The sequence below is a fragment of the Bubalus bubalis genome, chromosome 24 (genome assembly GCF_019923935.1).
Source record: "Bubalus bubalis isolate 160015118507 breed Murrah chromosome 24, NDDB_SH_1, whole genome shotgun sequence".
NCBI classification, from domain to species: Eukaryota; Metazoa; Chordata; class Mammalia; order Artiodactyla; family Bovidae; genus Bubalus; species Bubalus bubalis.
The window spans coordinates 22,502,600-22,526,124 of record NC_059180.1 but is presented as its reverse complement, the minus strand read 5'-3'; the positions used below and the strand labels follow the sequence as shown (position 1 = coordinate 22,526,124).

Genomic DNA, 23,525 nt, shown 5'->3' with positions numbered 1-23,525 from the left:
TTGCCATCCTGCACACATGCTGTTATCTTTGGATGCCCACTAAAGTGCCTCAATTGTTGATTTGAGGGTTACAAATAAATTTTAGTGGGTATTTTAGAGCATATTTGCAAATAATGAGGATCAACTGTATGTGAATGCATTTTAAATTTTAAAGTGAAACTGAGAGAATTCCCTGGCAGTCCAATGGTTAGGACTCGGCACTTTCACTGCTGGGGCCCACGTTCAGTCCCTGAGTGGGGGAACTAAAATCCTGCAAACCATGCAGCGTGGCCAAAAAAAAAAAGAAAATACAGGTTTTCTTGCTCATATCTAACTTTCCAACCCCGCCCCACTCCATCTTTCCTTTCCAGAAGAGTGGTTACTCAGTTTCCTATGCAGCTACATATATGTGTACTTACAGAAATATGCATTTTTAAATAAATGAATCTCATGATACGTATTGTTCTATGGTTTGCTTTTTTCTCGTGATGTCTTAAGAAATCTTTCCACACTGGTATGCACAGAATTATCTCACTCTTTTCCGTATTCTATGGTATGTGTACTATAATTAATTTAACCATTCCTCTATCCATCAGTGTTTAGGTTTCTTTCACTATTATAAATAATAATGCAGTGAACATCTGCACCTTTTTCTTTATATATGCAGAATTTTCTCTGGATTACATATGTAAAAATGAAACTGCTGGGTAAAAGGCAGCTTTGCTTAAAATTTTGCCAGAAAGGCAAATGTATCAGTTGGGTCCTCTGGGAAGCTGGCGAGACGGAATTAGAACTGCAAATAGTATTTGAGAATTAGTGCTTGTGAAAAACAAGGGAACAGACACGAAAGGTGAGAGACAGTGGTCAGAGCATGATACAGATCTATCAGAGTCAGCCAACTCAGTGGGACACTCTGAAGTAAAGATTACCTTTTAGAGGAGTAGTGCTGTGTTGGGCAGAAATGGCTAAGCCCTCAAACTCCTTCATGCTCCGTTATTGACCAGAGGCTTCTGAGAAAAAAAAAAACAGCTTGATCTTGAAAAATAAGGTGAATCTTAAAAAGTACTAACAGCTGTAGGCTAACTGCATTTGGGAGTTAAACTTCAAGGTGTTTTCAAGGGAAATCTGAGCAGTGTATTTCCAAGGCTGCTACTGCTGTATAATATAGCATTTTGTTGTTGTTGTTATTTATTCACTCAGTCGCGTCCAACTGTTTTGTGACCCCATAGACTGTAGCCTGCCAGGCTCCTCTGTCCATGGGATTTCCCAGGTAAAAATAATAGAGTGGGTTGCCATTTCCTTCTCCAGGGGATCTTCTTGACCCAGGGATTGAACTCACATCTCCTGCATTGACAGGCGGATTCTTTACTGCTGAGCCACCCGGAAGCCCTATAATATAGCATAATGGATAATAATAGTCTAGAGCCAAACTTCCTAGGTTCAGCATCTTTGTGTATGATTTTACACAACATCTCTGTGGCTCAGTTTTTTCATCTATAAGCTGGAGAAATAATAGTACTTACCTCATAGTATTATACGGACTCAGATCTGGTGGCTCAGATGGTAAAGTATCTGCCTGTAGTACGGGAGACCCGGATTCTATCCCTGGGTTAGGAAAATCCCCTGGAGAAGGGAATGGGTACTCACTCCAATATCCTTAGCTGGAGAATTCCATGCACAGAGGTTATAGTCCACGGGGTTGCAAAGAGTCAGACACAACTGAGCAACTAACACACACATAGTATTATAAAGAGATGAAATGAGCCAGTTTATCTTAAGCACTTAGAATACTACCTGGGACATGTACTACATAAGCATTAACTGATGTGGTTGCTGTTACTATTTCAAATTGGTCTCCCAAAAGACTGCACCACTTTTCTTCCCACCATCCCAACAGTGTGTAGAATAGTATTCACTTCCCCATACCTTTTTCAGTACTGGATAATACAAATTTTCTTAGTTTTTACCAATTTAATGGCCAACACATGGTATTTTATCTTAATTTGTGTTTGTTTTTTATGAAGTTGAGCTTTTTTTCTAGCCATCCCAAAGTCATGTGGGATCTTAGTTCCCTGACCAGGGATAAAACCTATGCCCTTGGCAGTGAAAACTTGGAGTCCCAACCAAAAGACTGCCAGGGAATTCCCTGAACATCTTTTCATCTTATTGGCCACTCTTCTGTTTGTATACTTGAAGTATTTAATTTTTCCTCATTGATTTCTGGTACTTTTTCATATATTCCAAATATTAAACTGTCATATAGTTGAAAATACTTTCTCCCAGCCTCACTTTGTTTTTCAGATTTATTTTTCATTATTATTTATGGTTTCTTTTGTCATAAAGAAGCTTAAAGGTTTTTTGAAGTATTTATTTATTTATTTGTCTGTGTCAGGTCTCGGTTGTGCCACGCGGGATCTTTCATTAATGGCGAACAGACTCTCCAGTTGCAGTGCTCGGGCTCAGTAGTTGCCACACGCAGGCTTGTTTGCTCTGCAGCATGTGGAATCTTAGTTCCATGACCAGGGGTCAAACCATGTCTTCTACTTTGCAAAGCAAATTCTTAACCACTGCACCACCGGTGGTGGTGGGAAGTCCCTAAAGTTGTATCTTTTTTCTTTATGACCTGAGGGTTTTGTGTCTTTTTTTTTTTTTAAGTCTTTTCAGGGTTATAGTTTTTGGGTTTGTTTGTTTGTTTATATTTAGCTATATATAACATTTTGAATTTATTTTTATCCATAATTTTAAATATTTAGCTTTATTTTTTCCCCCAATAATGGGCATTGCCCCAGTGCTATTCATTGACTTGCACGTTTTTTTCCCTGATATTTTGAAATGCCACCTTTACCATATTCTAAATTCTTGTATGTATTAGATCGGAAGATACGGATATATTTTTGAAGGTTTTAATATGTGTTGCCAAATTGCCCTGAAGAATACATTTAGAAATTTATCTTATTGGAGAATATCTTACTTCACCTCCTCAACCTGGTGTTTTGTGGTTTTTTTTTTAATATTTTTTATTTTTGCTGTAGCCAAAAAATAGAAATATTGTTTTGGTCTGCATTTCTTTGATTACTGGAAAGCATGAACTTTAAAGTATATATACTTTAGATATCCTTATGCCATCTTATATGAATTACTTATTCATATCCTTTCTCCATTTTTCAATTTTGATGTTCGATTTCACATTGATTTGAAAGGACTCGCTATATATAAAGAATATTACCCCTTTATATGTATTGCACAGTGGTTATTATTTACTTTTAAATTACAATCATGATCTTTTTCTTTATAGAATCTGACTTTGCGTATATAGTTGAAAGGTCTTCCCCATTCCTAAGACCATACAGTCAGCTAGAATATTTTCCTTTTTTAAAAAATAATTTTTAAAAAAAAAATAATAATAATTTTATTAATTTGTTTATTTTTGGTTGTGCTGGGTCTTTGCTGCTGCGCGGGCATTTCTCTAGTTGTGATGAGCAAGGACTGCTGTTTGTTGTGGTTCCTTCTCATTGCTGTGGCTTTTCTTCTTGTTGAATGCAGATTCTAGGATATGTGGGCTTCAGTAGTTGCAGCATGTGGGCTCAGGAGTTGTGGCTCCTGGGCTCCAGAGTACAGGCTCAATAGTTGTGGCACACAGGCTTAGTTTCTCCGGGACACATGGGATCTTCCTGAACCAGGGATTGAACTCATGTCTCTTACATTGGCAGGTGGATTCTTCACCACTGAGCCACCAGGGAAGCCCCATTTTCTTTTTTCTTTTTATTTTATGGTTTTAGTTTTTATATTTCTGCTATCTTATTTTGATACAGGGTATTAATAGGAATCTATCTTAATTCTTTTCTAATTAGAAAATTATTTTTTAACTTCCTAAATAGTTCTTTTCTAATTCTTAATCCATTATTTCCATTGATTTCTAATGCCATCATATATATATTTGATCTGTTGAAGTTATTTGATTCTGTTTTATTGATTTATTGATTGAGGTTGTTTACATCTGTTTTGTGGCTGGAAAGTTTACTTTGGAAAGAAAGCACTCTGTGGAAGTATTTTCAAACACTTTAATTTTGGAAGTTAAAAGGAAATCCTCTCTTAAGCTAGAGTAAGTGAAGTGAATTGACTTGGGTTCTGCTTGTGTTCCTCTATTCTGCCTTGTGGTCTTTAAATAGCACACTTCACTATATCTCTAGCACCAGAGGCTTTATGTGGTAATTTAAAATATTAAACTCCAAAAGAAAATAATTCCAGGATTTAAGAAACACTTCTTGCCAAGTGTAATTGAATGTTACTCTTTAGTTCTGATCATCTCTTTGACAAGAAGCAAGTTTTGAAGGTAAACCTATCTCTAGAAAAAAGCAGGAGTTCTCAGGATATCTGGGGTAAAATATCTGTAGCTCAAATCACAGATAAATAGCTGATTACTTTAATATTTAAAGAGCTCTTATACTTCAGTAAGGGAAATGCAGTAGTTCCTGCCTTATCTCCCCTACGAGGGGGTATGTTCCAAGACCCCCAGTGAATGCTGGAAACTGCAGATAGTACTCCACCCTCTATCCTATGTTTTTCCCTATACATAAACACCTGTGTGATAAAGTTTAATTTATAAATAAGGCAAAGTAAGAGCATAAAAACAAGAACTAAAAAAGAACAATTATAACAATATATTGAATAAAAGTTATGTAAATGTGATCTCTGTCTTTAACTTCAACACTGCCAGAATTCTTCATTTGCAGATACAACTTCTTTAGTAGTTTTTATATTCTTCTGTCCAGACCTATTCCTGGAGCTATGTAATCATCCTTTACTGGCAGTAAATGGCTTGGTATCATTTGTTTTAGGGAATCCTTTGCTGATGTTTTCCTATAGACTCTGTGCTTTCTGATGTAACACATTGCCATCAATTGGCATGTTTTCTACCTACAAGTTTAATGCCTTTTCCATCTTAGCTAAGTACTTAACACACTATGGCCATAACTTATGCAGTTTGAGGTACAACAGCAAAAAATAGCATGAATTTCTCTTTCCATCTTCACATTTCACAGATAGAAGATTCATTCATACTATAGATCTTAGCAATTTCAGCATACAATTTTTTTTCTTACTGAAAACTGTCACCTTTCATGTAAAAGAAGCTCTTTATGGTTTCACTTTGGCATAGCCTAATTGCCAGCATCACTAGTCTTGTACTTTGGGACTATTATTAAGTAAAATAAGGGTTCCTGAACAGAAGCACTGGGATACCTTGACAGTCTGTTGGATAACTTACATGACCAAAAATCCTAAAGGAAATCAACCCTGAATATTCATTGGAAGGACTGATGCTGATGCTTGAAGCTCCAGTACTTTGGCTACGTGATACAAAGAGCCGTCTCATTGGAAAAGACCCTGATGCCGGCAAAGTAGGAAAAGGGGACAACAGAGGATGAGATGGTTGGATGGCATCATCGACTTGCTGGACGTGAGTTTGAGCAAGCTCTGGGAGAGAGTGAAGGACAGGGAAGCCTAGCATGTTGCAGTCCATGGAGTCACAAAGAGTTAGACATGACTTAGTGACTGAACAACAAGTGACTAACAGGCGGTAGCCCATACAGTGTGTACCCACTGGACAACGGGGTGAGTCATGTCCTAGGTGGGCCAGAGCAGGTGCTATGAGATTTCATCATGCTACTCAAAACAGCTCACAATTTAAAACTAATTGTTTATTTCATTTTGTTTTTCAGTCACTCAGTCATGTCTGACTCTTTGTGACCCCCAAAAATTTGAACAATTTTATTTAGTTTAGAATTGTTTACTTCTGGAATTTTCCGTTTAATATTTTTGGACTGCGGTCAACTGCAGGTAACAAACTGGAAGGTAAAACTGTGGTTAAGGGGGGAATACTGTATTCTAGCACACACATAACAGGTCTCAGAAGGGGAACAGAGAAGGGGCTTAAAGAATATTTGAAGAAATAATGACCAAAATCTCTCCAAGTTTAATGAAAAACTTTAATCTCCACATTGAAGAATCTCAACAAATTCCAAGCAGGATAGACTCAAAGCAATTCAAACCTAGCTACATCATAGTCATACAGTCCAAAGACATGAAGAGCATCTTGAAAACAGCAGGGGAAAAGTGAATCCTCGTGTACAAGGGATCCTCAAAACCATTAGCAACTGACTTCTCATCAGAAACCATGAGGCCAGAGAGCAGTGGGATGACACATTCAAAATGCTGCAAGAAACAGACTGTCAACTAAAAATTCTGCAAAACTATCCTTCAGAAACAAAGGAGAAATCAAGATATTCTAAAAAAACAAAAACTGAGAAAATTCATCACAGACAGACTTGTCCTGTAAGAAATACTGAGGGGAGTTTTCTTCAAATTGAAATAAAAGGGCATGAGGCACTGTTTTGGATTCACTTGAAGAAATCCACCAGTAAAAGTAACTACAGAGGTGAATATAGTGTCTTTTTGCTAGTAATCCTTTCCTCTTTAAAAGGTTTATTTATTTATTTGGGCTGCGCTGGGTCTTCATTGCTTTGTGTGGGCCTTCTTCAGTTGCAGCAAGTGGGGGGACTATTCTCCAGGTGCAGTGCGCAGGCTTTGCGTTGCAGTTGCTTCTCTTGTGGAGCACAGGCTCTAGGCTCTTGGACTTCAGTAGTTGTGGTGCACAAGCTTAGTTGCTCTGCAGCATGTGGGATCTTCCTGGACCAGGGATTGAACCCGTGTCCCCTGCATTGGCAGGCAGATTCTTTTACCACTGAGCTACCAGGGAAGTCCTCTTTTTCTCTTTAAAATAGGGTAATATAAAACTGTGTTGATGGGCTTACAATGTATAAAGATGTAATTTACATGGTAATAAGAACAAAAGAAAGGGAGGTAATAGAGGAATATTGGGGCAAAAATTTTGGTACACTGTTGAAATTAAGTTGGTAAATCTAATCTGTTGGGTTTTGTTTGAGATAAAATCCATCATTTTTAAGTGTACAATTGAGTGATTTTTAGTATATCCATAATGCTGTGCAGTCATTGCCAATATCTAGTTCCAGAGTATTTGCATCAGCCCAGGAAAAAGAAACCCCGAACCTCCCAATTCCTCCTCCCCTAGCCCCTGGTAGCAACTAATCTCTGTCTCTGTGGATTTACCTATTTGTTATATTTCATATACATGAAATAATACACCATATAGCCTTTTGTGTCTGGCTTTTTTGTTGTTGTTTACTTAACATAGAGTTCATACATGTAGCTTGTGTTAGTACTTTTTAAAAAAATTTTCTGAATAATATTCTATGAATTTTGTTTTTCAGTTGATGGACATTTGGGTTGTTTCCACTTTCCTTGTTATTCTGAATAATGCTTTGGACATTCATATACAAGTTTTTGTGTAAATGTATGTATTCTAACTCCCGGGTACACTGTAATACACTTCAATTCTGACAGTAGCCACCTAGAGTTAGCACAGATCCCACAGATTAAGGGCTCTGTCTTCCACAAGATTGCCCCTAGTTCAGACACTGCCACAAGTTTGGGGTGAGGAGGCATTTCTGACCTCCTGGCTATAAATTTAGGATTTCCCTCAAGTTCAATAAAGAGACAGTTATAATGCTATGATTGGGACCATGGAAGCATAGAGGAGTGATCCGCCCAGAATGGGAATGTAAGAGCTTGTCAAGGAAGACTTGCCAGAAGTGACTTTTAAACTGTGACTGGGATTTGGAATTGTAGGTAGTAACCGTTTGAAAGAGTAATTTAAGCAGAGGGAACGCATATATGAAAGCCTGGTGTGCTCATGCTTGTTAGAGATGATTTAAGAATTAACTTAAGAACTTGAGCACCAGATATGGAAAAAAGAAGCAATATCATGCAGACTTTTGTAAGCCACTTGGACTTAATCAAAGAAACTGCATGTAGAAGAAAAACAAGTCCAACAAAGATCCCTAAGAAACACCATGGCAGAGAACAAAGTGCCTGTGAAAAAGAGAAAGAAAAGCCAGAGAGGCAAGAGGAAAATAAATAGAATATGGAGTCACTAAAACCAGAGGAAATGAAGTTATATCAGATGCTGCTAAAATATTGAGAAAAGACTTAGAAATATCCATCAAAGTCAGCAGAGTGGAATGAATGAGCCTGGCAAGAGCTGTGCCAGGGGGTGGTTGGGGTAAAAGCCAAGCTACAGTAGATTAAAGGGTGAACAAGACTCAGAGAAGTGGAGATAGGAACTCTTGACCAGGCTTGGGGACAAAGGATGCTAGGCAGAGCAGACAGAAACACAGGCATGTTGAGACCAGAGGATGACTTGACATGATGGGGTGTTCTTGTTTTATAATAGAGGAGACTTGGGGGGCTTCCCTGGCTGTCCAGTAGTTAATACTCTCCATGTCTAATTCAAGGGGCATGGGTTTCATCCCTGGTCAGGGAATTAGGATCCCACCAGGTGGTGCAGCCAAAAAGTAAGAAGTAAACAGGTCTTAAAAAAAAAAAATAGGGGAGACTTTTGCAGTCCAGAAAAGAAAGAAAATAATGTTAGGCAAGCTCCCAGAGAAAGTAAGAGGGAATAGGATCCAAACAAAAGGACAACCCAGAGGGAGGGTATGGGGAGGGAGGAGGGTTCAGGATGGGGAACACAGGTATACCTGTGGCGGATTCATTTCGATATTTGGCAAAACTAATACAATATTGTAAAGTTTAAAAATAAAATTTAAAAAAAACCAACAAAACAAAGGTAGAAAGATCAATAAGATGAAAGAACAAGTATACGCAGATAAATTCGTAAGTTCTGATGGTGAACAGTTAAGGGGTTGCTGTATCATGGCCCCTATCTTTTCTGAAAAGTAACAGACCAAGGCATCTACTGAAGTGATGGGGGGTGGTGGATCGTTCTCATATAGAGTGCAGCGGACTTGAAATGGGCACAGGAGAGAATGGGGAAGTGGTGAATTAGGGACATCTAATTTGTTTCTGGATAATAATGGCCCTGAGATAGTGATGGTTTCTCGATAGGAACTTACAGTGGCACCCCTCTGCTCTGAGCATCAGCATCCTGGAGGTAAGTGCAAGGGCAAAACTTACATTGAATCAGGGTTATGGTTTTTGCCAGGTGGTACAGTGAAAGGATAGAAGTTAAGTGGTAATATGATCAAGGACTCTAGGCTGGATAAGGGAAGAAGTGAAGATGGTAGGAGAGGGATGGATGCCAAGAAAATAGCAGAAAGTGCCAGGGAGGTGTAAGAACAGGTGGAAGTAACAGGAAGGGACGCTGTTACTAAAGCAGACACTGGTGACTGGCCTAATAAACCTAAGTATTATGTCACTAGGGTTTTCAGACACTGCCATTGTATGGTTCATTAGATTCCTCGTTTTACCTGTTCACTCTTTTTGGCCAGTTCACTATTTATAAATACCCACCTCTAAAGTTGGGCTTCCCAGGTGGCTCAAATGGTAAAGAACTGGCCTACCAATGCAGGAGATGCAGGTTCAGTCCCTGGGTTGGGAAGATCCCCTAGAGAAGGGAATGGCAACCCTCTCCAGTATGCTTGCCTGGCAGGCTACAGTCCATGGGGCCGCAGAGTCGGACCCAACTTTGCAAGTAAACAACTTCTTAAGGTAGAATCCAGAAATCACAGCTAATAAAAAATAATCATCATTAGCAGTGCTTCTGGAGGAAAAAATTAAATATTTGAAAATTTTAAGTTACCTGTGGACTATCATTTTCTGTGCTTGTGTCCTACTCATTTAAAGTATGAGCTGCCGGGGTATGACTTACACAGAAAGGTGTGTATCACTGCCCACACTGGGCTACCAGGCTTCTTCTCACCTGCCTCCAGATTCTCCTAAATTTCCTCAACCAACCTGTCACTAAAACATAAAACTAAGTTTCAGTTTGGTTGGAATATTGTCCCTTACTTAAACAGATGCTCTTGAAAAGGGCAATATGTTAAGCCTTTATCAGTCATTAAGACCCTTACGTTACTAGCAGGCTAGCTTGCCAAGATCAGATGTTTATATACCCAGAGAGAAAGTAGAGTAAGAGATCCACATCAGTGGTAGCGATTGGGTGGGCCAGTTCCCAATACCTTTCACTAACAAAGAGAGCCCCATGAGATGAAGAGAACACTTGTAGAAAGAAAATTCAAGGGGAAGATGGAAGAGGGCAATGCTGCTGCTGCTGCTGCTTGCTAAGTCGCTTCAGTCGTGTCCAACTCTGTGCGACCCCATAGACGGGGGCCGACCAGGCTCCGCCGTCCCTGGGATTCTCCAGGCAAGAACACTGGAGTGGGTGAAGAGGGCAATAGCAAATGTTAAATAACTTCACCGTTTTGTTCAAATTCAAACCTATATTGGAAAACCCAATCTGTGGCTAGTTTATTGAATGGTTACTGTACCCAATTTGCTCTGATGGATTGGTGGGTATGTGTGCCTTAGTGCTTTACAACTCCTGTGTTTCAGATTTTCTGTAACACAGCTTTTACACGTAGTGATGACGTGCCTTGTAATCATCCTCGTTGTAGCAACAAACGTGCTCAAACTGGACGTGTTAAATCATTTCAGTAGTGTTTGGATCCATAGATGATGGGTGTCAAAAGCCTCCTCAGTTAAGATTCCCCACTTAACAGGAAATTATGACTTCTTTTTCTGTGTTTTGATACACCGGTGAGATACTAAGAGGCATATGGCATGCTATAGTTCCTGTTTTGATTTCCTTTTTCCTGTTGTGTGCAAGTCTTTTATTTGGCTAGACTGGTTACCTAGGAAACAGCTGCAGGGTAAAGATGGATTGGCTGTTTGGGAAATGGAATTACAGACCCCTTCAAGAAACAGAAGACCTGTTGGATAAAGCAAAAAATTAGTGAATGGCTAAGTGTATGCTTAATTTAGTGTGCTTCAAGAAATCACACTGAGTTCTATAGAGAATTTAATTAATGCAATATGATTTTTAAATTTATTTTTTAATTTCACCAAATGTTTGTTAATTCCTGCTTTGTGCCCTCTACCACAGGCCATTCTGAGGGCTTTCAGTGAAGTAAAACGTTCAGTTCCCTCATTTTCTGTTTGGGTCTAAAAGAAGCTACCTTAAAATCAGGTGCATGGGGCTTCCCTGGTGGCTCACTGATAAAGAATCCTGCTAATGCAGGAGACGCAGGTTCCATCCCTGATCTGGGAAGATTCACATGCCACGGAGCAACTAAGCCCATGCACCATAACTGTTGCGCCTGTGCTCTAGAGCCCAGGAGCCACAACTGCTGAAGCCTGCGTGCCCGCAGCTACTGAAGCCAACTGCTGAAGCCTGCGTGCCTACAACTACTGAAGCCTGCGTGCCCACAACTACTGAAGCCTGCGTGCCCACAGCTACTGAAGCCTGCGTATCCGCAGCTACTGAAGCCTGCGTGCCCGCAACTACTGAAGCCTACATGCCTTGAAGCCACCACAATGATGAGCCTACACACCGCATCTAGAGAAAGGCCCACACAGGAATGAAGACCCAGCAAAGCCAAAAATAATAGATAAATAAAAGTTATTTTTAAAAAATCAAGTGCACAATTATGTGATATAGTCTATAAGTGTGTTCAGAGAATTTGGAGGATGTAAAAGATCTTGGCTAGTCAGTGTGAGGGGTGGATTTGAATCTGCAGGTAGGAGATAATACTTTGAGGTAAAAGATGAAATTTAAAGACCTGGTGAAAGTTCGGGTACTCACAGTACCTGAATTTACAACGTTCAACAATAGCAGCACAATTACCCTTGCAGTTCCCTACATCCAGACAGCTTATGGAAAATATGTAACTCTGATATAAATTATATTGCCCTAGAGTCTTAGAAAAATGAATATTAGCAACAATGTTGACCAACCACTGTTTGCACTAATGCTTGCATAATTTAAGAAAAAAAAATCTATTTTAACTGAAAGTGTGACAGAGTATTAGTTTTGTAATCTCAAACCACTACAGAAATGTGGGCATGTAAGAGACATTTAATAAAATATTTGTGAGTTGATTTTCTTATATACAGTATACCTTCCTGTTAGTATTAGCTTTCTTTTCTTGCAGAACGTAGCTGTTGAATATTTGGTCTTGATTTGTAGTGATAAGGCCTTTTGTAAGTATAGGAGCATAACTCCTCTTTCAAAGCTGAACATCTGTCAGGTTATCGCCATTTGATTTCTAGGAAGTATAGCTATCTCAATGGACTTGATGGTCATGAGTTTGAGCAAGCTCTGGGAGTTGGTGATGGACAGGGAAGCCTAGCATGCTGCAGTCCATGGAGTCGCAAAGAGTCGCACACGACTGAGCAACTGAACTGAACTGATAGCTATAATTTTCATTTTCTTACTTGTTATCTTTGTATTCATTTGGTGTGGTGTGCCTCTCAGGAGAGAAGGAAAAAGCAGTCCTACTCAGAAAGCGTAACAATCTACAGGCACAGAAAATTAAATTTGAGTCCTCCTTGCCATGCCCATAAATGGAAAGTAAGAGGGGCAACAAAAGGATACTCAGAAATATTTTGAAGGAGAGATGTATTGAACCTACAGCCTCAAATATTTACCAGCAAAGAATAATGCTCAAATTTAAATTTCACTGTGCTGGCTGTTTAGAGTTACCGATGAAAGTGTCTTTGTACTGATACTTAAGTCGTGAAGAAAGTTGTTACTGTAATCAGAATCCATAATATTGAATTTTTCCAGAGGGTCTTTTATTGCCTGTTGTCTATTCTCACAGTAATTAGAGCTTTTATAAATGAGATAGTGACTACAGAGGGTAATTTGTCAGAAGTTTTTTGCTGAGTGATCAGGAATGGTTTCCTGATAGAAGTGCTTGAGCACTGCTGTGAATGCTTTATTTCCCAAGTTACTATAAAATGGTTTATCATAATAAGACATGAAAGAAAACTTTATAGTGTTTCATTTTAAGAACAATTATGCAACTCCCTGCTACCTCCTCACCCCTGTTGTCGCACCTTTTCTGGTCTCAAGCAATTACCAGATACTAAAAAGGTTGGGCTTCCCCTGGTGGCTCAGTGGTAAAGAATCCGTCTGCCTGCCAGAGCAGGAGACACAGGTTCAATCCGTGATCTGGGGGGTTAGTGATTGTTCGAAACTTTGAACTGAGCCTATGAACTCACTCCACTCCAAACAGCGGCTATAGGAGACGGATAGTGTGGCATTACTGTGAAGGCTTGCTCACTTTCTGCCCCTCTCCCCTCACCTCCTCCACCTTGCTGGAGATGATCCCATAATTATAACTCTTTGCACCTCTTCAGAGATCACAAGAAGCGCCTAATTACCAGATGATTTGAGAGAAAAAGTCCAACTTATTTGAGTTGTTGTCTTCCACTCTTGAAAAGTTACAAAGTTAGCCTTAGAGGAAAAAAAAGACCACAACTCAATTTTGAGAGCAGAGCTGTTTTTTTTTTGTTTTCTTTGAACACATTGATTATTTCTAAAATGTACTAATGGCAAAGGCAACTTGCAGGAAAGCAGCACCCGACCAACAGCCCCACATATACACGTATATATACAGCTCCAGCCCTGGTCTGTCTTCTCCCACTAAGGGCAGCTTCCCAAAATGCCTCACAAAGGAACTTGTTCATGGCACATGCTGTGATTTTGAGGTTAATGTCTTTTTGTTGTAGCTGTTGTTCATAGTGAGAAAATAAGACCAACAAAAGATGCAGAAATCTATTATGTTTTCAGTGGCTCCAGAAATTTCTTGTATTTTTGGCAGCTGTTTTCCCATTTGCAGTTGCTCTTAAAAGGGAGAAGCAAGCAAGTTTTACTCAGAAGAAACATTTTAATTGTTCTTCTTAGTGGAGAAAAGGATAAAATAATTACTTTTTCATCTTCCTTGTCTAGATTTCTGTAAATTAATTTACCCCAAATTTGATAGAGGGGTTCCTTGGGTTTGACATGAAAACATGTTTGTTTAAAAATAGCACTTAATGTTTTACAAAAAAATGCTTTCATTTATTTAAATGGGAGAGAGGTGCTTTAAAAGTTAGCACTGATGCCTTTATGCTTTTTTGCTGAAGCATGCTAGTAATGATTTAGCAATGTGAGCACTTTTACATTGTACAAAAATTGTTGAATTTACCAAACAGGATGAACTTACCAGTTTTTCTAGCATTTTGTTGAATTTCATGGAAAAATGCTTATATTGTAATATTCTTAGACCTTTTACATTTAATAAAATAATATTGGCTCTAGTATTTTATCCATTATTTAATTTTATCTACATATTACACTTAGAAATATTTCAAGTTTGCCTTTAATTTTTTTAAAAGTTCGTTTCTTCTCAGCCAGAACAATATACGGTGAGACTTAGATCTGGGAATAGAAAAGTTTCAATTCTTTCTCTTAGAATGATAAGCCCAGCGAGAGCAAGAACCTCATCTCTCTTGTTCACTTATTTCCCTGGAACCTAGAACAGTGCTTGACTCAAGCACCCAGAAAAGTAAAAAATGACTGAATGATTGCCTTCTATGACTTGTGGGGTTTGTTTAAGTTTACTTTGCATGTTAAACGAAATATTTCTACGTAGCGGACTACAGCATAATGCTGCAGAGTAGGACCCAGTGGAATTAAGTGCTGGGATGACCCACTCAGAGAGAAATAAGATTTAAGGGGTGTTGGTAGGGACTATTCCTTGAGTGTGCCAAACCCACTAACATATTCCTATGTTTTGCCTCTCCCCAGGAGCTCTCACTGTGGGCCTTGTGCGACAGTGTCAAACAATCCATGGACGAGACCGGACATGCATCCCACCTCGGCTTCCCCCAGAGTGGGTCACCACACTGTTTTTTATCATCATGGGAATCATTTCATTGACTGTCACTTGTGGTTTGTTGGTGGCTTCCCACTGGCGAAGAGAAGCCACAAAATATGCTCGATGGATAGCATTCACTGGAAGTAAGTAACCTGTGCTAAGTAAATTTGTCTAGAAGGCACTCACACTGGTATTTTTATGAAGATATTCAAGTCTCAGTAATAAGGACTCTCTAATCATCAAAGAGCACCATTTGTATACGGCCATCAGATAGACTCCCATCAGCTCTTCAGAATTCTCACCACAAGACCAGGACATCCAGACCTTAATTGCTTTGAATAAAGTGCTATTTTAATGAATTTGATTTTTGCTCACACTGTGACATAAGTTTTCCAGGCCTGTGACTCAGAGCTACCACTAACCTGAGTCTTTTCCTCTTCTTAAAGGTATTGAAATCTTCTGTCAAATAAAGATAAATCTAGAAAAATATATACAGAAATATAAATTAGTTTAAGGTGGTGATTTGCTTTTTAATTTCATTGATTTGAGTTTCTACTGTAAGTTGTTGTGTGATCATTGAAAAATCAACACATTTAGCTATCTAACAATTGTTTCTCAACATTTCTTATGCCATTAAGCTATGCCCAAGGGTATGATACATATATTACACATTCTCTTGTACTTTGCAAAATTGGTTTAATTTCAAAACACAACACAGGCTTTTCCCAAGCTAAAAGCAACAAAAATACACAAAGGAAAGTTTCCTGTAATTTTGCTTTCTTCTTTCTAAAGCAGTTTTATCCCCCAGGGGACATTTGTCAAAGTCTGTAAACATTTTAGATTGTCCCAACTAAGGGGATGCTACTGGTATGTAGTGAGCAGAGTCCAAGGATGTTGCTAAGAAGTGTACAAATGCACAGAATAGCCCCACAACAAAGACTTATCTGGCCCCAGATGCCAATTGGGCCTGTTAAGAAACTCTGCACTAAAGAACAACATAACTATACCTATGCCAAATAATACAGGATTTAGTTTCTAATTCAGTATCTTATAATCATCTCAGGTTTTCTTAAGTTTTTTAAAAAAATAAATATTATAGCACAGCTTACTTTCCCTTGATATTGTCATGTAGAATTTATAGGGGCAGGCATAATCCCATGTATTCCTATTAATGTTAAAACTCAATTTATTCTTAAAGATCATAGGATAGGGATATTAGTTCATGAGTCTCTTTTTCTCCCTATCTCTCTATGAAGCTCTTTCTCTTTAGAGAATGTATACGTTTCCAGATCTATTGTTTTATTTTCATCTCTATTTCTCTCTTAATTTTAAAATGTAGCTCAAGTTGCAGTTGACATAAAAATGCTTCTTCAACCTTGTTAAGAAATGTAAAACAAGTTGATGATCTTGTTTGAGGTCAGACCTCCTGAGACAGTTTTCTAAATAGTAGGGTCTAGAGGCAGTTACAAAGATGGGACTACTAAATTAAAGGGTACTGATGAGGAATTTAAAGAGAATCTTTACTTAAAGATACAGTTACTTATCCAGATAGAATTCACTCTTTAGGAGTAAAATAACATCCAGAAGGATTTAGTAAAAATTTGGGAGTGCATATTCCTTGATGTCTCAGACAGTAAAGAATCTGCCTGTAATGCAGGAGACTTGGGTTCAATCCCTGGATTGGGAAGATCCCCTGGGGAAGGCAATGGCAACCCACTCCAGTATTCTTGCCTGGAAAATTCCATGGACAGAGGCTCCTTGGGGTCACAAAGAGTCAGACACGACTGAGTGACTAACAGTTTCACTTTCCATGCTCTGAATATCAAAAATCGAAAATGTAAGTTAGCAAAGTAGTATGAGTCAAAGAAAAGCACCAAGTTACTCACATGAGCCATTGATTCTGTGACTCAATAAAAGGAAAGAACTTTGATTATCTTGTTTTCCATTCCTCTTCAAGAGAGAATATTTACATATGTATTTAAATGTACTACTTTGAAATGTAGAATTTTTTCCTTTATTTTTCAGGTTAAAAAATTTAACTTCTTAAAATATGTGTATGATATATAATTCAGAGCCTATGAAAGGGTCACCAAGTGAAAAGTAAATCTCATTTATGGCCTGTCGCCCAGTTATCCACGACTCTCTTCCTGGAAGCAACCATTCTCACCAGTTCCTGGGGTTTCCTACCAGAGGTGTTCTATGTGTAGAAACATATATGTATATGTGTGAGTGTTCTATAAATACATATTTATTCTATTTATACTATTCTGTATCTTGGTTTTTTGGTTCAACAGTGTATCTTAGGGTTGATATCAATCTAAGGAAGCTAGAGCCTTTCTCTTAACTTCCTTAAATGCATTGTTTTTGTTACCCCAGCTAGTCTGCTGAGGTGGCAGTCAGAAGAGGGGTTGGACTCCCCCTAGTGTTGCCATTCAGCCTTTGAAAATGTACTTCTCAGTAGTTTTGTTAAGAATATAAACTAAATTAATTTTCTAATGGGTTTACACAGAGGAAGTGCTCAAAGGAGAGCCGCACATTAGGGACTCACCTGTGGCGGCAAGAGGGACAAAAAGACGTGTATTTTTCTTCAAGTCTGACTCTTGTCCATGCTTTTGCCACCTTAATTTACTTGTCTGCCAGTACACCTGATATCTGGCTCTCACCACCGAGAAATCTATGCCATACAGGATATGAAGTTATGTCTTTACAGACTTTTTTTAGGACCCAGAACTTAATTGTCAAAAGTTGATAGATATTTTCAGCATTAACAGTATTTAAGATCTGAAGTAACTTCTCAGATCTCAAGAGCTTAAAAAAATCTCATCCACCAGCATTAAAAACTCCTCAGGAAGTATAGATAACTTGATTCCTTGGATTAGAAATCACTGTTGGATACCATCAGGTGTTCATTGCTTCCTAGAAATTTGATTAAGCTGTTCCTAACCAATTTGAAAAATATTTAACACTTGTAAAATATTAAACCCTGCTTTAAATATAGTCATTAAGTGGTAAATGATTACTATAAAGGATAGATTTTTATTTTACAGTAGAAAATAGTAAAGGATAGGAATTAAGTTGGCACATCAGTTAACAGAATGAACAAGAGTAACATCTGCATATGTCTGAAGCACTTCTAAATTATTTTAGTGTTTCCTGAGGTTAGATTAATCTATATTAAAGAACAAATTGTTTTTAAGACAATAATGTCTTCCCATTGCTTTTATTAGATTGTCTATAGCTATTTAGATTGTGCTTTCATTTTACTTACCAAACCATATTAAAAAGTGAAGTCGCTCAGTCGTGTCCGACTCCCAACAACCCCATGGACTGCAGCCTACCAGGCTCCTCCGTCCATGGGATTTTCCAGGCAAGAGTACTGGAGTGGGGTGCCATTGCCTTCTCCGATATTAAGATATAAGAACCATTAAAGGTTGGTGACAAATAACACTGATGAGGGGACATTGGCAGCGCTAATAAAGTTGTTTATTGCTAACTATACAACAGAAAGGCCAAAAAAACTAATACTTAATACCTGAATTTTTCATTCGTTTTGTAGTAGGTATCTAAAAGAAACTAAATCTGCTTATGTAACATTATTTGGTGTGGTCATATGCCCAAAATGAAAACAAACTCTGTGTTGATTTAATATAAAATAGTCACGTAAATGGTGCAAAGCAAACAAGTGTGCTGGTGTGTTTCTTAAGTTAGTGTATTACCTAAGAAAATGTTGTCTTTTACTACATTTCTGGAGCTATTCCTTCCAGGATATATTTATAATTGGCCTTTTCAGAACTCTCCTATTAAATTTTGTTGGTTGAGTAACACAAACAATTTAGGACAAGTGTCAACAGGTGTATTTATCCAGGATTTTGTCATTATTGCTGGGAATGGGTTTAACACAGACAAGTTTTCTCATTCAGTTAGTAATGGGGATGACTACAGTAATCTGCCTTCACAGTATACTGAGGAAATATTTCTGCCTTCAGAGAAAGTTGAAAGACTATGAATATGCTTTAAAAAGCACAAAATATTTTCTTGGAAGAGCCAGCCTATCTATAGGTAATTTGTGTTTCTTAAGAAGAGATTTTCTTTGGTAGCACAGGGGAGCACACTGTTTCTAAAACAACCAACTGTGGAATAACTTCTGCCCAAACACTGGGTAAGATAAATAGTATCTATATTTGTATGTACCTTTTCTCGATTCCTTATAACTAATAGCAACTGAGAAGAGCAGAGAATTGGGAAAATAATACTAGGATGATAATAATCAACATTTATTCAGCACTTAACATCAACCTGGCACTGTGCAAAGGACTTAAAATTGTTTTGTTTATTCTTCTACCACTTAGCCCTTTTCAGAATTTCAGAAGACTAGGATTGCACTAGCAGAGCCAGAACTTAGCCCCTGTCTGACTGAGCCCTTTGCCACTACTTTAAATGGTCAAGAATTGTATATACAGTTACTTAGTAGGTTTGGTGGCCTTTCTTAATGCTTGTATTCAAAACTGTACGTAAAAGGCTAAACCAGCTTTTGTTGTATTTAATTGTTAAGCTTGGAGGATCTGTAGTATATGCAAACCTTTTTATAAGTGGTTCATGTTGCAACAGATTTGACCATGTTGTCATCAATCCACAACCCTGCTTATAAACTTCCTTTGTGCCAAATTTTCATTGTTTTCTTAATCACCAAACCATGTTACTAATGTTATATTTTGGTTTGTTTTACAGTGATCCTTTTCTGTATGGCTGCCCTAATATTTCCAATAGGATTTTACATCAATGAAGTCGGAGGTCAACCTTATAAATTACCCAACAACACAGTAGTTGGGTCATCATATGTACTTTTTGTCTTATCAATTTTCTTTACAATAGTAGGACTTCTATTTGCCGGCAAAGTTTGTTTACCAGGCTGATGAATGTCTAAATTGCTTGACTCTTTTATTATTTTTAATTTTATTTTATTTTTTTATTTTTGGAGGGTGGGGAGGACAAAGGCAAGGCATCTGAGTAGTCCTCACATAGGAAGATGCTTAGATGAAACTGATGCTGAAAAGAAAAAAATTAATGCTTTGATTTGTTCTCACTATGCACTTTGGATTTAAAAACAAAAAATAAGGAGAGCCTTTTCCATAACCAAATACAGACAATATTGACTAAATCTCCTGAGCATATTCAGGCAGTCAGGTCTGCACTGTGATAGCAACCTAGTGAAGGAGAATGCTTTATACTGAAAAGCATGTGGACCTTTGTACTCTGTTGTTCCATTTTTAACGTCTAATGATTCATTTGAGGGAGGAAAAGAAAAAAGTCTAAGTATTTATGAATCATGGCGGACCAGAGGGATGCAAAAGATGTTCATGTGGGGCTGGCCTCACCTCCTAAGAAATTAGTGTCCACAGCTTCCTTGTAATGGTATGAGTCTTTGGCACCAGAATGGATTGCCATTGCATCACTGCACCAAGAAGCCAATAGATCAAAACTTGTTTGCTAAAATGTATGTAAAAATTCTGAAATTCCCTATTCTCTGTGTACAAAAAAAAAAAATTTAAACACTAAGAAACATGTTGGGGGTGGGTGGGTGGGGGAAATGTTCCTTATATTTATATAAATATATATATAATATATATATTTTGCTGATGCAGTATACAGTGTGTATATATGTGTGTGTGTGTGTATGTGTGTGTGTGTAAATTTATATACACACACATGCAAACAGTTCCTGGAAGAGAACTCTGAATGCTTTGCTAGCAAAACACTGTGGTGTGCAAACCTAGAACCCAATAGAAAAAAAAGCCATTTATCTGAAGGCTGCATAGTGGAGAGAGTCTTCAGTTTACCTCATTCTTTGTAGCAGCCCTTGATTTTAACTGGTTTTTGTAATAGGTACAAATAATCCCATACCTTTCTAGGTGCAATTTTAAGTTAAGCTAAAATTCTTTGTAGGGTTAATTTATTTGTACATGATAGTAGAAGGTAAGATCATGTCAAATCTTATAATTTGGGGAATCTGACACTATTTAAATTATTGGCAACTGTTGTCTGTTGTACAGAGGTTCTCTTTTTCAACTGGCTTGGTCTGTTACATTAATAATACATTTTATATGTTGAAGCACACAACTTTACATAAGTTCAAAATCTACTAGTAAGATCAATTTACAATATTTTGGCTATTTATAACACTAACTTCACTCTGTCATAAAATTAATACTTTTCATCTGTAAGCATTATTAATAATCTCCTTTACCAAAAACATGAGCAATACAATATTTTCTTTAAATGCTTTATGCCTTGTTTGCTAAAAGCTAACATTTTTGCATTTAAAGAGCTGTACTAACCTCACAGCTTTATATTTCTTCCTGAAAGCAACATTGCAGCTAACCTTTGAGCCCACAGATCATTTTAAAATACAGTATTTTTCTTCTCCACATTTCCATGCCTTCATGCCTAGTTGTTTTTCTAGATAAACACGATAGATAATCTCCTGTTTGAAATGTGGGGCAGGAGAGTCTTTCATGGCAACAGCAACCCAAGTGTCCCTCTCAGTAGAGTGTAGGTCCCTTGTTTCACACAAATGGAAATGAATGCACTGGGTTTTTTTGTTTTGTTTGTTTGTTTGTTTTTTAATGATTACTTCAGAGACGGGGCTGCCTCCTCAGTTATTCAAGGTATGAAATGGAGGAGCCTGATGTGTTTCACACTGGCTTGTTTGACATTCATATTTCTTACTGTTAATTCAGCAGTATTTGATTGTAGAAGAAAACCCCAGTGTTTCAGCTCACTCAGGAGTCAGGGTAAGAGGTGGACCACCACTGTGGTGTGTTCCTTGAGTGTACTGGGGGAATGTCACACATTTCCTTCCCAGGGTCAAAGAAATCTCTAGGAAATGCCTGAGGAAGACTAATTTTCCCCAAGTATTATGATGTCTAGTCCATTCTAAGAATACCACTGGACATGTGCTGTGGAGGGATTGCAGTTCTCATTGTGACTTGATTGGACCTCAGTCAAGTGGATCACTTTGAAGGGAAAGCTTTGGTTGTCGCCATTATACCACTGAAGTAAAGTGTTTTTAGCAAAGTATGGTTCAAATTAATTTATGATAATGACCAAGAGCTTTTCTCTTCCAAAAGATATCTTTTATTGTAAATAGTTTCTCAAAGTATTTCTAACTGGATCAAGAGCATGGGGAGAGAAAGTTTCTCAGCTGCTAAGAATTTCCCCACTGTTTACTTCTTTCACTTACAGTGGTATCGCATATAAGAGTGCAGAATTGAAGGTTTTATTTGTATCTATTACACAAACCATAAACTTGTCTTTAATTTCATCACTGTCTTGGAGGTCCAGTGCGCAAAGGACTGATGGGGGAAACTCCCTCTAACCAGTCCGCACTCTAACCCAGGATGAAAACCATCCCATCAAGTAGTATGTGAAGTCACATCTTTGTACTCTTCCAGACCAAACATTGAAATGGACTCATTCATATAAAATTCTATAAATCCTGTAAGTGAAAAGATAGACAATTGTCAGCAGTTGCTTTTAAAAAGGTCACTATAATAAGTACTATAGAGTACAGTATTAATTTATAGCAGGAAATCATATCTTGTAAACTGTATATAAAACACTGTTTAATGGTGCAATCATTTGTCAAACTTTTGTCTGTTACATTGTTTTTAGAGTGTGTGCATTCTTCTCATACCTAAGAACATCACTGTAAAATCTGCTGAAAAATATTTATAGGTTTTATTTGCACAAGACTTAATTAGTTTGAAATTTTTGGAAGCTCCTATTGAACATGCCTAAACATCTGTAAACATGAAAAATCTTCAATTCATTAAAAACAAATATTTCAGTATGATTCTTTCCAAAGGTAATCCATGTTCTATGTTGTTAACGTGTGTATGTAATTTTTCTGACTCTTCTATTTCTTATAAATCTATTTTCTGTTTCATTTGTTTTGCTTTTGAAGGATGGCTCCTTTTTTTTTTCTTTTTAATGTTCTAGATGACCAAAATACTTCACTGAGTTTTACTCTTTTGCCTAAATCTTTGATATCCCTTTTGATGTTCTGTGAATTCATTTAATCTCTTAAGTAAAATAGTGAACAGTCCTGGTGACATACAATCGATTGATTTTGAGGAAAGACCCTGAAAAGGTATTGGAAACTAACTTTGAATATACTACTCTTAGCTATGATTTTGCATCGTGGGCTTCATGGGAAGAACATGTTGCATTTATTTTGTCTTTATTAAAAGACTACTAGCCACAAGTTACTCTGATTATAGTAGCTGTTTTATCAACCCACTTTGATCTTCTTTTAAAATATTAAATTTACATTCACAATTCAAAATAGTAAGCTGTCTTTCAGAACTAATTTTTGAAGGATAAAAGCATATGAAGGAAAAAAGTGGCCTGTGTAGGTTGGATTCCCTACACAGGACTTACTAGTTATATCACCTCAAGAGATTTTAAAGTTTGTGATCAAGGCCTGTATATTACCCCAAACTTTATTAAGGATTGTTTTCTAATTGGTTATAGCATTTTTCAATTAATAGTTTAAAAACAAATTGTTAATACAAACTGTATAAAATGAACATAATTTTTCTTCACTTGTATTTTTGTTATTGAGCAAGTTTATCAAAATAAATTGTCTACTAAAGAAACTAAAAAGGCTTCTATTACTTTGAAACAAGATTTGAATTTAAAACTGTATTTTAGAAATAAATTTCTTATAGAGGTTTCACATACTCACACAGTGACACTTCGATGCCTCTTGGTTTGATTTTGCTGTTAGCATTGTGCCAGGGAAAGGTC

General features: G+C 37.5%; 1 protein-coding gene across 2 annotated transcripts in view; it reads left to right on the top strand.

Moving 5' to 3' along the window:
* Nucleotides 1-22,566, top strand: part of MOSMO (modulator of smoothened) — a 79,539-nt gene extending 56,973 nt beyond the window's left edge. The window contains exons 2-3 of one of the 2 annotated variants that reach the window (XM_006061857.4): nucleotides 14,648-14,860; nucleotides 19,446-22,566. In XM_006061857.4, coding sequence (XP_006061919.1) covers nucleotides 14,648-14,860; nucleotides 19,446-19,630 — 398 coding nt within the window. In that variant the 3' untranslated portion in view covers nucleotides 19,631-22,566. Of the gene's footprint in view, nucleotides 1-14,647; nucleotides 15,226-19,445 lie in introns of those variants that run through there. The other variant, XM_025275592.2, reaches the window with a different exon arrangement.
* Nucleotides 22,567-23,525: the final 959 nt, after the last annotated feature.